The 16,354-nt window shown below is 44.9% G+C and overlaps 1 protein-coding gene across 12 annotated transcripts in view; it reads right to left on the bottom strand.

Moving 5' to 3' along the window:
- Positions 1 to 16,354, bottom strand: part of ncor2 (nuclear receptor corepressor 2) — a 199,820-nt gene that overhangs the window by 29,449 nt on the left and 154,017 nt on the right. For 10 of the 12 annotated variants that reach the window (XM_045707170.1, XM_045707179.1, XM_045707176.1 and 7 more), the window contains exons 19-24: positions 16,071 to 16,209; positions 13,208 to 13,622; positions 11,446 to 11,569; positions 10,764 to 11,001; positions 7,397 to 7,444; positions 6,861 to 7,028 (exon numbers count right to left, since the gene is read on the bottom strand). In XM_045707170.1, the coding sequence (XP_045563126.1) occupies positions 6,861 to 7,028; positions 7,397 to 7,444; positions 10,764 to 11,001; positions 11,446 to 11,569; positions 13,208 to 13,622; positions 16,071 to 16,209 (1,132 nt within the window). The remainder of the gene's footprint in view (positions 1 to 6,860; positions 7,029 to 7,396; positions 7,445 to 10,763; positions 11,002 to 11,445; positions 11,570 to 13,207; positions 13,623 to 16,070; positions 16,210 to 16,354) is intronic. The other 2 variants (XM_045707173.1, XM_045707178.1) reach the window with 2 other exon arrangements.

The raw sequence follows: 16,354 nt of genomic DNA, 5'->3' as shown, positions 1-16,354 counted from the left end.
GCATTTTAAAATTATAAACTTGGTTCCAAGATGGCGTAGCAGTCGGACGTTTGTTTTGTCTTGTCCCGTCCCGTGGAATTTTTGTTTACCTTGTTTTTATTTCGTATATATTTTAGTCTCACTTTCCATCTACGGACTGAATATACTCTCCAACAACCCGCATCACCCAATGTGGTACAGATCTGCTATTTTTAAACTTTAGAACCGGAACCCCCATCAGAAGCTAGCCAGCTAACTAGCAGTCAGTTAGTCACTTCTAGCGGTCTTCACCGTTAACTCGGACACCAGCAAGCCTAAGCTCGGTCAATACCTGCTAGCTGCAATCCGACTGGCTACTCCTGGATAACGTCGCTGGCCCAAAGCAAGCACCAGTTAGACTCGAGCTAGACCCATCTCCCGGCAAGCTGAGGAGGTCCACCAGCCAATTCTTGGGCTACAATACCTCTTTTGCCAATTGGCCTGGACCTTTCACTGCCGACACGGAGCCCTGCTGATCCATCACGACTGGTCTGCCAACGTATTCATCCGAAGTAGTTTCAATAGGCTCTTCCGTTGCGTTGTCACCGAAGGCCTATCTGCAAGCCCCGGTCCGCTAGCCGTCTGAATCGCCGTGTCTCCAGCTTGCCTAGCGTAGTTGAGACTACTAAATCGGCTCCCTGACTCACCTATTGCTACTCATTGGACCCTATGATCACTCGGCTACACATGCCTCTCCCTAATGTCAATATGCCTTGTCTATTGCGGTTATGGTTAGTGATTGTTGTCTTATTTTACTGTAGAGACCCCCAGCCCTGCTCAATATGCCTTAGATAGCCTTTTTGTCCCACCCCCTACACATGCGGTGACCTCACCTGGCTTAACTGGTGCCTCTAGAGACAAAACCTCTCTCATCATCACTAAATGCCTAGGTTTACCTCCACTGTACTCACATTCTACCATACCCTTGTCTGTACATTAAGCCTCGAATCTATTCTTCCGCGCCCAGAAACCTGCTCCTTTTACTCTCTGTTCCAAGTGCACTAGACGACCAGTTCTTATAGCCTTTAGTCGTACCCTTATCCTACTCCTCCTCTGTTCCTCTGGTGATGAAGAGGTTAACCCAGGCCCTGCAGCCCCCAGCACCACTCCCATTCCCCAGGCGCTCACATTTGTTGACTTCCGTAACCGTAAAAGCCTTGGTTTCATGCATGTTAACATCAGAAGCCTCCTCCCAAAGTTTGTTTTATTCACTGCTTCAGCACACTCCACAAACCCTGATGTCCTGGCTTAGGAAGGCCACCAAAAATCCTGAAATTTCCATCCCCAACTACAACATTTTCCAACAAGATAGAACTGCCAAAGGGGGCGGAGTTGCAATCTACTGCAGAGATCTGTCATACTATCCAGGTCTGTGCCCAAACAATTCGAGCTTCTACTTTTAAAAATCCAACTTTCCAGAAACAAGTCTCTCACCGTTGCCGCTTGTTATAGACGCCCCCTCAGCCCCCAGCTGTGCCCTGGACACCATATGTGAATTGAATGCCCCGCATCTATCTTCAGAGTTCGTACTGTTAGGTGACCTAAACTAGGATATGCTTAACATCCCGGCCGTCCTACAATCTAAGCTAGATGCCCTCAATCTCACACAAATTATCAAGGAACCTACCAGCTACAACCTTAAATCTGTAACAACGGCCACCCTCTTAGATATCATCCTGACAAACTTGCCCTCTAAATACACCTCTGCTGTCTTCAACCAGGATCTCAGCGATCACTGCCTGCGTCCGTAATGGGTCTGCGGTCAAACGACCACCCCTCACGACTGTCAAAAACTCTCTAAAACAGTTCAGCGAGCAGGCCTTTCTAATTGACCTGGCTCGGGTATCCTGGAAGGATATTGACCACATCCCGTCAGTAGAGGATGCATGGTTGCTCTTTAAAAGTGCTTTCCTCACCATCTTAAATAAGCATGCCCCATTCAAAAAATGTAGAACTAAGAACAGATATGGCCCTTGGTTCACCACAGACTTGACCACCCTTAACCAGCACAAAAACATCCTGTAGCGTTGTGCATTAGCATCGAATAGCCCCCCGCGATATGCAACTTTTCAGGTTAGTAAGGAACCAATATACACAGTCACTTAGGAAAGCTAAGCTAGCATTTTCAAACAGAAATTTGCATAATGTAGCACTAATTCCAAAAAGTGTTGGGACACTAACGTCCATGGAGAATAAGAGCACCGCCTCCCACCTGCCCACTGCACTGAGGCTAAGAAACACTGTCACCACCGATAAATCTACGATAATCGATCATTTCAAGAAGCACTTTTCTACGGCTGACCATCGTTCCACCTGACTACCTCTACCCCGGCCAACAGCTCTGGACCCCCTGCAGAAACTTGCCCAAGCCCCCCCCCCCCACCCCCCCTTCACCCAAATCCAGACAGCTGATGTTCTGAAAGAGCCGCAAAATCTGGATCCTTACAAATCAGCTGAGCTAGACAATCTGGACCCTCTCTTTTTAAAATTAACCGCCGAAATTGATTAAACCCCTATTACTAGCCTGATCAACTTCTCTTTCGTATCGTCTGAGATCCCCTAAGATTGGAAAGCTGCCGCGGTCATCCCCCTCTTCAAATGGGGATACACTCGAGACACAAACTGGTATAGACCTACAGTTGAAGTCAGAAGTCTACATACACTTAGGTTGGATTTCTTGTTAACAAACTACAGTTTTGGCAAGTCGGATAGGACATCTACTTTGTGCATGACAAGTAATTTTTCCAACAATTGTTTACAGACAGATTATTTCACTTATAATTCACTATCACAATTCCAGTGGGTCAGAAGCTTACATACACTAAGTTGACTGTGCCTTTAAACAGCATGGAAAATTCCAGAAAATTATGTCATGGCTTTAGAAGCTTATAGGCTAATTGACATCATTTGAGTCAATTTGAGGTGTACCTGTTGATGTATTTCAAGGCCGACCTTCAAATTCAGTGCCTCTCGTTTATCCTTGGGAGCAATTTCCAAATACCTGAAGGTGCCACGTTCATCTGTACAAACAATAGTACGCAAGTATAAACACCATGAGACCACGCAGCCGTCATACCGCTCAGGAAGGAGACGTGTTCTGTCTCCTAGAGAGGAACGTACTTTGGTGCGAAAAGTGCAAATCAATCCCTGAACAAAAAGGAGGATGCTTGCAAGCCGAAGAACACCATCCCAACCGTGATGCACGGGGGTGGCAGCATCATGTTGTGGGGATGCTTTGCCGCAGGAGGGACTGGTGCACTTCACAAAATAGATGGCATCATGACGATGGAAAATTATGTGGATATATTGAAGCAACATCTCAAGACATCAGTCAGGAAGTTAAAGCTTGGTCGCAAATGGGTCTTCCAAATGGACAATGATCCCAAGCATACTTCCAAAGTTGTGGAAAATGGCTTAAGGACAACAAAGTCAAGGTAATGGAGTGGCCATCACAAAGCCCTCACCTCATCCCATTGAAAATTTGTGGGCAGAACTGAAAAAGCGTGTGTGAGCAAGGAGGCCTACAAACATGACTCAGTTACATCAGCTCTGTCAGGAGGAATGGGCCAAAATTCACCCAACTTATTGTGGGAAGCTTGTGGAAGGCTACTCAAAACGTTTGACCCAAGTTAAACAATTTAAAGGTATTGCTACCAAATACTAATTCAACTTCTGACCCACTGGGAATGTGATGAAAAAAATCACTCTACTATTATTCTGACATTTCACATTCTTAAAATAAAGTGCTGATCCTAACTAACCTAAGACAGGGAATTTTTACTAGGATTAAATGTCAGGAATTGTGAAAAACTGAGTTTAAATGAATTTGGCTAAGGTGTATGTAAACTTCCGACTTTAACTGTATATCCATCCTGCCCAGCCTTTCTAAAATCTTCGAAAGACAAGTTAACAAACAGATCACCAACCATTTCGAATCCCACCGTACCTTCTCCACTATGCAATCTGGTTTCCGAGCTGGTCATGGGTGCACCTCAGCCACACTCAAGGTCCCGAACGATATCATAACTGCCATCTATAAAAGACAGTACTGTGCCGCCGTCTTTATCGACCTGGCCAAGGCTTTTGACTCACCGCATTCTTATCGGCAGACTCAATAGCCTTGGTTTCTCAAATGACTGCCTCGCCTGGTTCACCAACTACTTCTCAGATAGAGTTCAGTGTGTCAAATCGGAGGGCCTGTTGTCCGGACCTCTGGCAGTCTCTATGGGGGTGCCACAGGGTTCAATTCTCGGGCTGACTCTTTTCTCTGTATATATATATATATCAATGATGTGGCTGTTGTTGCTGGTGATTCTCTGATCCACCTCTATGCAGACGACACCAATCTGTATACATCTGGCCCTTCTTTGGACACTGTTAACAAACCTCCAAACGACCTTCAATGCCATACAACACTCCTTCCATGGCCTCCATCTGTTTTTAAATGCTAGTAAAACTAAATGCATGCTCTTCAACAGATTGCTGCCCGCACCCGCCTGCCCGACTAGCATCACTACTCTGGAGGGTTCTAACTTAGAATATGTGGAGAACTACAAATACCTAGGTGTCTGGTTAGACTTTAAAACTCTCCTTCCAAACTCACATTAGGCATCTTCAATCCAAAATTAAATCTAGAATCGGCTTCCTATTTCGCAACAAAGCCTCCTTCACTCATGCTGCCAAACATACCCTCGTAAAACTGACTATCCTACCGATCCTTGACTTCTGCGATGTCATTTACAAAATAGCCTCCAACACTCTACTCAGCAAATTGGATGTAGTCTATCACAGTGCCATACGTTTTGTCACCAAAGCCCCATATACTACCCACCACCGCGGCCTTTATGCTCTCGTTGGCTGGCCCTCGCGACGTATTCGTCGCCAAACCCACTGGCTCCAGGTCATCTATAAGTCTTTGCTAGGTAAAGCCCCGCCTTATCTCAGCTCACTGGTCACCATAGCAACACCCACCCGTAGCACACGGTCCAGCAGGTGTATTTCACTGGTCATCCCCAAAGCCAACACTTCCTTTGGCCACCTTTCCTTCCAGTTCTCTGCTGCCAATGACTGGAATGAATTGCAAAAATCACTGAAGCTGGAGACGTATATCTCCCTCACTAACTTTAAGCATCAGCTGTTTGAGCAGCTTACCAATCAATGTACTTGTACACAGCCAATCTGTAAATAGCACTCCCAACTACCTCATCCCCATATTGTTATTTATCTTCTTGCTCTTTTGCACCCCAGTATCTCTACTTGCACATCATCATCTGCACATCTATCACTCCAGTGTTAATGCTAAATTGTAATTATTTTGCCTCTATGGCATATTTATTGCCTTACCTCCCTAATTTTCTACATTTGCACACACTGTACCTAGATTCTTCTATTTTATTTTATTTTGTGTTATTGACTATGTTTGCTCATGTGTAACTCTGTGTTGTTTTTGTCGCACTGCTTTACAACTGGCCAGGTCGCAGTTGTAAATGAGAACTTGTTCTCAACTGGCCTACCTGGTTAAATAAAGGTGAAATAAAAAATGTAAATAAAATTAGCTAACACAACGTGCCATTGGAACACAGGAGTGATGGTTGATGATAATGGGCCTCTGTACGCCTATGGAGTTATTCCATTAAACATCAGCCGTTTCCAGCCGTTTCCAGCTATATAAGTAATTTACAACATTAACAATGTCTACGCTGTATTTCTGATCAATTTGATGTTATTTTAATGGACAAAAAATATGCTTATCTTTCAAAAACAAGGACATTTCTAAGTGACCCCAAACTTTTGAACGGCAGTGTGTGTGTGAAATTAGTTTTGATTTAGAATGTACCATTATCATGCACTTGTCTCAGAACAGGGTCATGGAGGTAAAAAATAGATGTCATCTAAGCACTTAAATAGTGACTGGAGGATGTTTTTCCCGTAGTTTATTCTCATGCCTGCCAGGCACGCTATATTCCTGCTGTAAAGCGAAACAATGTGCTTAATGTTAGGAAAGTTGATAAATATAAACTGAACAAAAATATAAATGCAACATGTAAAGTGTTGGTCCCACGTTTCATGAGCTGAAATAAAAGATCCCAGAAATTGTCCATACGCACAAAGAGCTTATTTCTCTCAAATGTTGTGTACGAAATTGTTTACATTCCTGTTAGTGAGCATTTCTCCTTTGCCAAGATAATCCATCCACCTGACAGGTGTGGCATATCAAGAAGCTGATTAAACAGCATGACCATTACACAGGTGCACCTTGGGCTGGGGACAATAAAAGGCCACTCTAAAATGTGCAGTTTTGTCACACAACACAAAGCCACATATGTCTGTTTTGAGGGAGCGTGCAAACGGCATGCTGACTGCAGGAATGTCCACCAGAGCTGTTGCCAGAGAATTGAATGTTAATTTTTCTATCCGAGAATTTGGCTATACGTCCAACCGGTGTCACAACTGCAGACCACGTGTAAACATGCCAGCCCAGGACTTCCACATCCGTCTTCTTCACCTGCAGGATCATCTGAGACCAGCCACCCAGACAGCTGATGGAACTGAGGAGTATTTATGTCTGTAATATAGCCCTTTTGTGAAAAAAAAAAAAAAAAAGAAATCTGATTGGCTGGGCCTGGCTCCACAGTGGGTCCTCCCAGGCCTACCCATGGCTCCACCCCTGCCCAGTTAAGTGAAATCCATAGATTAGGGTGCTGGGTACCAGGGATTAGCACATTTGGGGGGCCACTAATGACCAACAGCAGCATCAGAGCTTGGAGAAGCCTAGTTACCACGACTAAACGGTCACGTGGAATTTGACTGCGGTCACCATAACAGCCCTAAGTGGGACTCACAGGAGTTGTAGTGGAGTAGGTGCTGGTCGTGGCTGAGCTTGGCCATGTCTCGATGGGACATTGGGTAGGGGGACATGACGGGCCGGCCCAGGGAGGTGGCCCTCAGGTCCTCTGGCCCCACCGCCTGCTTCTTAGGGTCACCATGAGGAGAGAAGGCCCGGGACTTATCTGCAAGACGGGACAAACACACACACACACAAACGGTAAGGGATGGGGGGGTAGCTGCTATCTTTCTGGAAGCTGAGAACCATCCCTTGGTCAGCGCTAGCTTTTTATGCTCCTTCTCCTCATCATCATTACTATCATCATCACTATCATCATCATCATCATAGCAAGGAGTGCAGCCAGGCAGCGTCTGCACAGTCAGCCACACAGCAACGCTGCTCCACACAGCCACAGCACACACACTGCCAAACCTTCTAATAGTGTTACACACACAATCAAATCCCACTGAGGAAGTGAATATAGCTAGGTGTGTGTTGGGCGAAGGGGTATGAGTTAGGGATAGATTGGGGTGGGACGGGGTGTGAACCTACGTAATCCGTGAAGTAGAGTCTGCAGCCACCTCTCGTTGCCTTCCAGCTCTGCAGGGACACAGACATACTGCAGCTGATCACATACATCACACTCACACACAGTCACGCGTACATATGTCCATGTAGGGCTGGGTGATATGACCAAAATATTATATCACAGATTTTTTTTAAATTGACGATATTTGATGCTATTTTATGTTTTTTAATAATAAAAGTTCTGAATTTGCTTCATGAGTAGTGCGTCACCCTAGGGTGGCAACACATACAGTTGAAGTCGGAAGTTTACATACACTTAGGTTGGAGTCATTAAAATGTGTTTTTCAACCACTCCACAAATTTCTTGTTAACAAACTATAGGTTAGGACATCTACTTAGTGCATGACACAAGTAATTTTTCCAACAATTGTTTACAGACAGAATATTTCACTTACAATTCACTGTATCACAATTCCAGTGGGTCAGAAGTTTATACACTAAGTGGACTGTGCCTTTAAACAGCTTGGAAAATTCCAGATAATGTCATGGCTTTAGATGCTTCTGATAGGCTAATTGACATCATTTGAGTCAATTGGAGGTGTACCTGTGGATGTATTTCAACGCCGACCTTCAAACTCTGCCTCTTTGCTTGACATCATGGGAAAATCAAAAGCAATCAGCCAAGACCTCAGAAAAAAAATTGTAGACCTCCACAAGTCTGGTTCATCCTTGGGAGCAATTTCCAAATGCCTGAAGGTACCACGTTCATCTGTACAAACAATAGTACGCAAGTATAAACACCATGGGACCACGCAGCCGTCATACCGCTCAGGAAGGAGACGTGTTCTGTCTCCTAGAGATGAACGTACTTTGGTGCGAAAAGTGCAAATCAACCCCTGAACAACAGCAAACGACCTTGTGAAGATGCTGGAGGAAACAGGTACAAATGTATCTATATCCACAGTAAAACGAGTCCTATATTCACATAACCTGAAAGGCCGCTCAGCAAGGAAGAAGTCACTGCTCCAAAACCGCCATAAAAAAGCCAGACTACGGTTTGCAACTGCACATGAGGACAAATATCGTACTTTCTTGGAGAAATGTCTGATGAAACAAAAAATAGACCTGTTTGGCCATAATGACCACCGTTATGTTTGGAGGAAAAAGGGAGAGGCTTGCAAACCGAACAACGTCATCCCAACCGTGAAGCACGGGGGTGGCAGCATCATGTTGTGGGGTGCTTTGCTGCAGGAGGGACTGGTGCACTTCACAAAATAGATGGCATCATGAGGATGGAAAATTATGTGGATATATTGAAGCAACATCTCAAGACATCAGTCAGGAAGTTAAAGCTTGGTCGCAAATGGGTCTTCCAAATGGACAATGACCCCAAGCATACTTCCAAAGTTGTGGCAGAATGGCTTAAGGACAACAAAGTCAAGGTATTGGAGTGGCCATCACAAAGCCCTGACCTCAAATCATATAGAAAATTTGTGGGCAGAACTGAAAAAGTGTGTGCGAGCAAGGAGGCCTACAAACCTGACTCAGTTACACCAGCTCTGTCAGGAGGAATGGGCCAAAATTCACCCAACTTATTGTGGGAAGCTTGTGGAAGGCTACTCGAAACGTTTGACCCAAGTTAAACAATTTAAAGGCAATGCTACCAAATACTAATTGAGTGTATTTAAACTCCTGACCCACTGGGAATGTGATGAAAGAAATAAAAGCTGAAATAATTCTCTCTACTATTATTCTGACATTTCACATTCTTAAAATAAAGTGGTGATCCTAACTGACCTTAGACAGGGAATTTTTACTAGGATTAAATGTCAGAAATTGTGAAAAATTGAGTTTAAATGTATCTGGCTAAGGTGTATGTAAACCTCCGACTTCAACTGTACATTCTAAGTGATTTCAATGGATCTTTCTTTATTCTGATTGTTTTATACTGTTCAATTCAACTTCAACACAAAAAAAGTAATAATTTTCATCAATTTCTGCATTTGACATCATTTCCACACTGCCACGTAGGGCTGCACGATACGAGCAAGCAATCTGGGCCTTATTTTCAACCAAATGTTGCAATTTGACTTGCAATTTAGAGCAAAACACTTGGGTTAACTGTTGGAATCATGGAAATAGAATGTCTATTCTAGTTATATAGTTAGAATATAATATTGGGCACTTTTAATACAGTGTTGATTGACATGACAACTAATGAAAATGCCAGGGAGGAGTTATTATGACAGGGTAGGAACTAAAGTGTTGATAGGTGTTTCCTAGGGGACCCTATATTCGTTGGCTACATTGAATGTTTTCTCTTAGCTACTTCATGTAGCTAACATATTCTTGCTTTGCGTATTCCTTTTTAATTTAGAAGATACTGTTGCACAAAAAACATGCTGATTTAGGTTTACATCATCACTATTATTATCAGGCTGTATTATCTAGCTACGTTTGCTCTTACTCAGTACATTTATTAGCTAGCTAGCGATTAGCTTTAGCGGCTAACAATCAGCGGCTCACAAGATTTAGGAACAACTTGCTAAGAAAAGACAAACTAGCCGTTTGCAGATGTAAGAAACACAAGCTAATAGTGTAATTATAGAATGCTGGTAGATTTATATTAAGAAGCAAAGTGACAACTGCATCGTTGTCATCAACATTGTTGCATGTGCTGCATTGACCATGCAGACTGAACACAAGCGTCTCGTGGTCGAGGAACATCAAATGTTCTCCTTGAGTGACAGGAGCCAGGGCTAGGTCTGTGGAAAGCGGCATAGAGAGAGAGAGAGAGATGACTCAAGTAGCGAAGTAAACTCTAAAAATGGATGTCACACACTGCGTATCACATTTAACAAACCAAAAATTCTAATACCGTTATAGAAGGTAAAGTAGAAACCCACAACGGTCCGTGCATCAATACCGGTATATCGCAAAAAAACAGTATACCGCCCAGCCCTATGTCCATGCAGCTCGAATCCCCAGATGGAAACTCTTCAGTCCTCCATGTCTGTCTGACTATTTATAACTCCAGCTCAACAGTGGAGAATTTTGTGTAAACATCTGCTAATTAACTTCTAAATAAGACTAGGTCTGGCTATGTCTAGTAACTCACATGGAGCACAACTCCACAATGATATCCAAGACTGAACTACATGGTATACCTGACTGTGAGCCCAACGATCAATACCAGCATTTTAGACAACACACTGTGGAACTGACAGAGTTCTCAAGTAAGCATGGAATCATCCAGTGCTACCAGGAGCTTCTAAACAATAGCACCAACGTAGAATCAAAGTAACAGTTTACCTGAAGGAGGGAGTTGTGTTTAGACTGAGCAGGAGGGTGAGAGAAGCTGGGAAGAGAGAGAGAGGGCTGATGTTCGTACCGTCCTTGTCGCTGGAGGAGGGGCTGCGTGGGTGGACGCGGGGGCTGCTGATGTTATGGGGATCTCCCTGCGCTGGGTAGGGGTGCTGTTTGCTGGGCTGACCAGCATGCTGCTTGGCCTCCTGGGAGGACTCTCCATGAGCCATGGTGATCTGCTGCTGGTAGAGAGCCAGGGCATGTGGGGGCAGCTCAGCCTTACTACACCCGCCCCGAGGTCCACCATCCGGCATCTGGGGCATCTGCACACACAGGAGAGAGAAGCCTGGTGAGCAACAGATACACATACAAACAATATACACCCGGGAGATCCCACATCTAATGACCCGGTTCCTCTTATTTTCCCTAATGCCTGGCATCTTGTTTCTCCTCTGGGTCAATGTATCCCCTCTCCTCCAGCTGGCTTGCTTATCTAATACAAATATGATAGGACTTCATCATTTTACTCGCCATGCTGTTATCTGTGGAAGAAGCAGTATTGTCATTACTTGAGGGCTGGCCTTTATACCACTAGGGGGTAGAATGACCAGGCTGGACTAATCCAAGGACTTATCTGTTACTGATTCTACCTGGCTGGCTTCCATATGCTTTCCAAGGATGGAGGAGACAAAGATACAGGCTGTGGCCCTGGCGTGTAACGAGAGGAGGGGGATGCACTGACTCACACAGAAAGTGGTAAGACTCACAATAGGGGGGATGGCAGCAGCCCTCTGTTTGAGCTGCTTCAGGTCCATGGGCTTCTGCAGGGGGGAGGAGATGACCCCATCATGAGCATAGTTCAGCAGGCTGGGACGGCTGGGAGACGTCATCCTGGAGAGGGAGAGAAAGAGAGAGAGAGACACAGAGAGAAAGAGAGAGAGAGACAGAGAGAGCGAGAAAGAGAGTAGAGGAGAGAGCAAGAGAGAGAAGTAACTAGAACACAGAGTTCCACATTCAGTAGCATGCCAATGGATGTCCCACGCATTCCTTAATATGGCCACAGCCCAGATTCTCTTATTTACTTTCCCAATAAACACAGATTGACCTGGAGCAGAACCTCGCACTATGGAAACACAAAGAGAGCAGAGGTTCTGATTGTATTTCCATCCCACATGCCTAACCACCCATCCCCCACTCGCAGATACACTCATACAAACCCACAAAGATACTCTGCCACACACACAGACAAGAGACTGGGGAGCACACACACTCCCTCCCATTGTTTGCTTTGGCACAGAGGGCAACGTTTCCCTAGGCTCTGCCAATACATGCAGTCTGCTGTCATGGAAAAAAACTGAACAAATACCATGCAAACACTGCAGGACGAATCACCACTCCACCAAGCCGTCAGCCCACATCTTTGACACACACATTTGGGCTTGCAGACAAACACACTCACACAGAAGCACGCAGGTACATACAAAATGAGGACATTTTACTGATATCGATAATGACAAGTTGCCTATACTAGAACAATGTTGTTTGATGGTGAAGAGAAAGGTGAAGTCAGTCAATATAGGAGACAGCTAACAGGACAACTGATCTTCAGCATTTAAAGTTGTGGTGGTTTTAAGGGTAATATGAAAAAGTAACTGTGTGCACATTAATGTTAAAAACATATCTTTAGATTTATCGTTAAAAGGTTTTTGTACATATCACCCAGCTCTAGTACATATGCACACACTCACAAAGGCAGATGGAGTTTATGTTGATGATTGTTGTAGAGTATTGGCCACAAATTGCTTGACATCTTAGGGCTATACAGAATAACACTAGAGACAGCTCCCCCTCTTCCCTTCCCCAGTCCAGATGTAGGTCTCGCTACAGTGTGGAATCCAGAATCCCCCACCTGCACGCACCCAGCCACTCCCCCCACCTGCACGCACCCAGCCACTCCCCCCCAACCAACACCTCCCCCCACCTTAGTCAATGCCACTCTGACATTGCTTATCCTAATATCCATTATTTTACTGTAAATGTGTGTGTATTGTTGTAAATTGTTAGATACTACTGCACTGTTGGAGCTAGGAACACAAGCATTTCACTACACCTGCAATAACATCTGCTAAAAATGTGTGTGTGACAAATCAAATTTGAACAGCCCCCCAGCCCTGAGCCCACACCTATAACCCCCCCACCCAGCCCTGAGCCCCCACATGCAACCCCCACCCAAGCCTTGAGTCCACACATGCAACCCTACCAGCCCAGAGCCCTCACATGCAACCCCCCCTACCCCACCCAGCCCTGAGCCCTCACATGAAACCCCCCCTACCCCACCCAGCCCTGAGCCCTCACATGAAACCCCCCCTACCCCACCCAGCCCTGTGATCCTCACATGAAACCCCCCCAGCCCTGAGCCCCCACATGCAAACCCCCCAGCCTTGAGCCCTCACATGCAATCCCCCTACCCCGCCTAGCCCTGAGCCCCTAAATGCAACCCCCCTCCCCTACTCAGCCCTGAGCCCCCACCTGTTCTTCTCTGTACTGTTCAACTCCTCCAACTCGTCAGCGCTGCAGGTGGCACTAGAGTCACTGTCTGCGTGGGAGCCCGTCTTGGGCCCATGGTCCCTCTTGGAGCTCTTGGATGAGCTCTTGCTCTCCTCTGCATCTGCAGTGGGGGGCTTAATGTCTCGGTCTGTGGATTCGCTTGGCTGCTCCTTGCTGCCCTCCTCTGCCTCTGTCTTCACCTCCTGCTTGATGGCCTTCCCCACTTCTCCTGGGGGTTTCTCATCTCCTCCCTGGCCCATGTGGGAACCTGAGGCCTCCTTGTCCCCAGAGTTTGAGCCAGCTTTGGCCCTGCCACTACCCTCCTCTTTAGCCTTGCTGTCCTCAGAGGAACGTGGCGAGGGCAGACTCTCTGTGTCAGAGCTGTTGTTAGCACCACCTGGTAAAGGAGAGGGAGAAGAACAGATGAAGAATGGAAGACTGCAGATATTACGTCGGCTGCCTAGCTGAGTAGTAATCTAGTAAATCAAAATCAAATAAAGTGTTATTGATCGCATACAGATATTTAGCAGATGTTACTGTGAGTGTAGCAAAATCCAACAGTGCAGTAATTTAAAAAAATACTTCAAAGTTGCTTAGGAGCCATGAACAGGGCGACCATGTCTATCGGTGCCATCTTGCTATCATGTAAAATCCTCGTCCTCTTTCACTTCCCTCTCTCTTGTGCCCCATCTTTCTCTAAAACCAGATTTCTCAAAGTGCCACTTTCCACCTAATTACATTTTAGTCATTTAGCAGACGCTCTTATCCAGAGTGACCTACAGTAGTGAATGCATACATTTCATTAAAAGAAGTTCCGAACTGGTCCCCTGTGGGAATCGAACCCACAACCCTGGCGTTGCAAACACCATGCTCTACCAACTGAGCCACACGGGACCACGTGTACGATGAGGGAGAACACAAAACCAATTTTGAATGTGGAGGAAATACCCTGGGACTTCCCAGCTCCATTCTGGTAACTGAGACTATAGGTATATCAACAAATTACTACATCAGGGGTCGGTAATATGTAGCATTCGGAAAGTATTCAGACCCCTTGACTTTTTCCACATTTTGTTAGGTTACAGCCTTATTCTAAAATAAAATTGTTTTTTTCCCCCTCAATCAATCTACACACAATACCCAATAATGACAAAGTGAAAACAGGGCTTTTTGAAAATAAAAAACAGAAATATGTTATTTACATAAGTATTACGACCCTTTTCTATCAGACGCCAAATTGAGCTCAGGTGCATCCTGTTTCCATTGACCATCCTTGAAATGTTTCTACAACTTGATTGGAGCACCTGTGGTAAATTAAATTGATCAGACATGATTTGGAAAGGCACACACCTGTCTATATAAGGTCCCACAGTTGACAGTGCATGTCAGAGCAAAAACCAAGCCATAAGGTCGAAGGAATTGTCTGTGAAGCTCAAAGACAGGATTGTGTCGAGGCACATTTCTGCAGAATTGAAGTTCCCCAAGAATACAGTGGCCTCCATCATTTATAAATGGAAGAAGTTTGGAACCAGTAAGACTCTTCCTAGAACTGGCTGCCCGGTCAAACTGAGCAATCGGGGGAGAAGGGTTTTGGTCAGGGAGGTGACCAAGAACCCGATGGTTCAGAAGGACTACCATCGCTGCAGCACTTCACCAATTAGGCCTTTGTGGTAGAGTGGCCAGACGGAAGCCACTCCTCAGTACAAGGTACATGACAGCCTACTTGGAGTTTGCCAAAAGGCACCTAAAAGGACTCTCAGACCATGAGAAACAAGATTCTCTGTTCTGATGAAACCAAGATTGAACTGTTTGGCCTGAATGCCAACCGTCACGTCTGGAGGAAACCTGGCACCATCCTTACAGTGAAGCATGGTGGTAGCAGCATCATTCTGTGGCCAAATTTTTCAGTAGCAGGGACTCGGGGAAAAAAGAAAAAATGTTTTTTTTGCTTTGTCATTATGGGGTATTGTGTGTAGATTTATGAGGGGAAAAAACAATTTAATAAATGTTCAACATAACAAAATGTTGAAAAAGTAAAGGGGTCTGAATACTTTCCAAATGCACTTTATGTAATTTTAGTTTTGGGTCAAAAATACTCAAATCACCAGGAATTTTGCCAAAATCTGTTGAATATTCCCACAAATATTGATTCTAGATGCAGACTGAGCTATTGAGATGCCAAGGTTCCACAGCTCTCCATGGTTACTAATATACTAGAAACAACGAGCAATAACAGTTAACAGTATTGCGAATTTGGCCTAAAGTGAGTTGAGGGTCCGTTATCAACTCAGGGTATTTAAATGAGTCTACCAGTAATATGATCCAAAAGATGATTCTAGAATTAAAAACGCAGATGTTGGTATGTAGACCACATGTGTGGAAATATTTGTTACAGAGCAAAAAAGTATTTATCTAAATAATGAATGTCTTAGCCAAGTGCTTCGAATTCCCATGCACCCATGGTCAGAATCTCATTTTGATGATTGCAGTCTTTGTATTCTCAGAATTGTATTCAACTCCATGTTCTACACAGACATTATTGTGATGCTGTTAAAAGTCCATATTGCACTTAATTCTTCCTTCAGCACTCAAGGCAATCCAGATATTTCTAATCAAGAAATACTGTCATCACATAACGTAATCATAAAAACATAACCTTCAAATTGATTGAAAACGGTTTCATAAACTAGTTTCAACAAAGTGTACATGGCTGGTTTCTAATCAGTCCATGTGAATGAGTGATTGCAAGTTCATGGAAGTATTCTGACAGTGCTTATGGACGGTATACTGACAATGGCTCCCTGTCCTCTATGACATTGATTATTGTAGTGTGTGTTGTTCCTACCTTCTCCATCCTCGGGGGCCTCCTCCTCGTTGCCGCTGGCCCCGGAGCCCTCCATCTCCTCCTCCTCGGCAGCAGACGGGGCGCTGGTCTCTTCACTTTGTAGAGCTTTGCCTTTACGCCGCGCCTTACGCTCTCTCTCCTGGGTGAAACCCAACACACACTAAATACCGCAGCTTGGGAACAACACGCTATGAGAACCACAAGGTAAATGTGCCTACTGCTGTCTGTAACTCAGAGGAATGGCTTGCACTCAGATAGGTGCATTACTAGGTCAGACTATCGGT

This window comes from Salmo salar, chromosome ssa24 (assembly GCF_905237065.1).
Source record: "Salmo salar chromosome ssa24, Ssal_v3.1, whole genome shotgun sequence".
Classification (NCBI taxonomy): Eukaryota; Metazoa; Chordata; class Actinopteri; order Salmoniformes; family Salmonidae; genus Salmo; species Salmo salar.
Note: the sequence above shows the minus strand (reverse complement) of the source record. Positions and strands in the feature narration are given on the sequence as shown.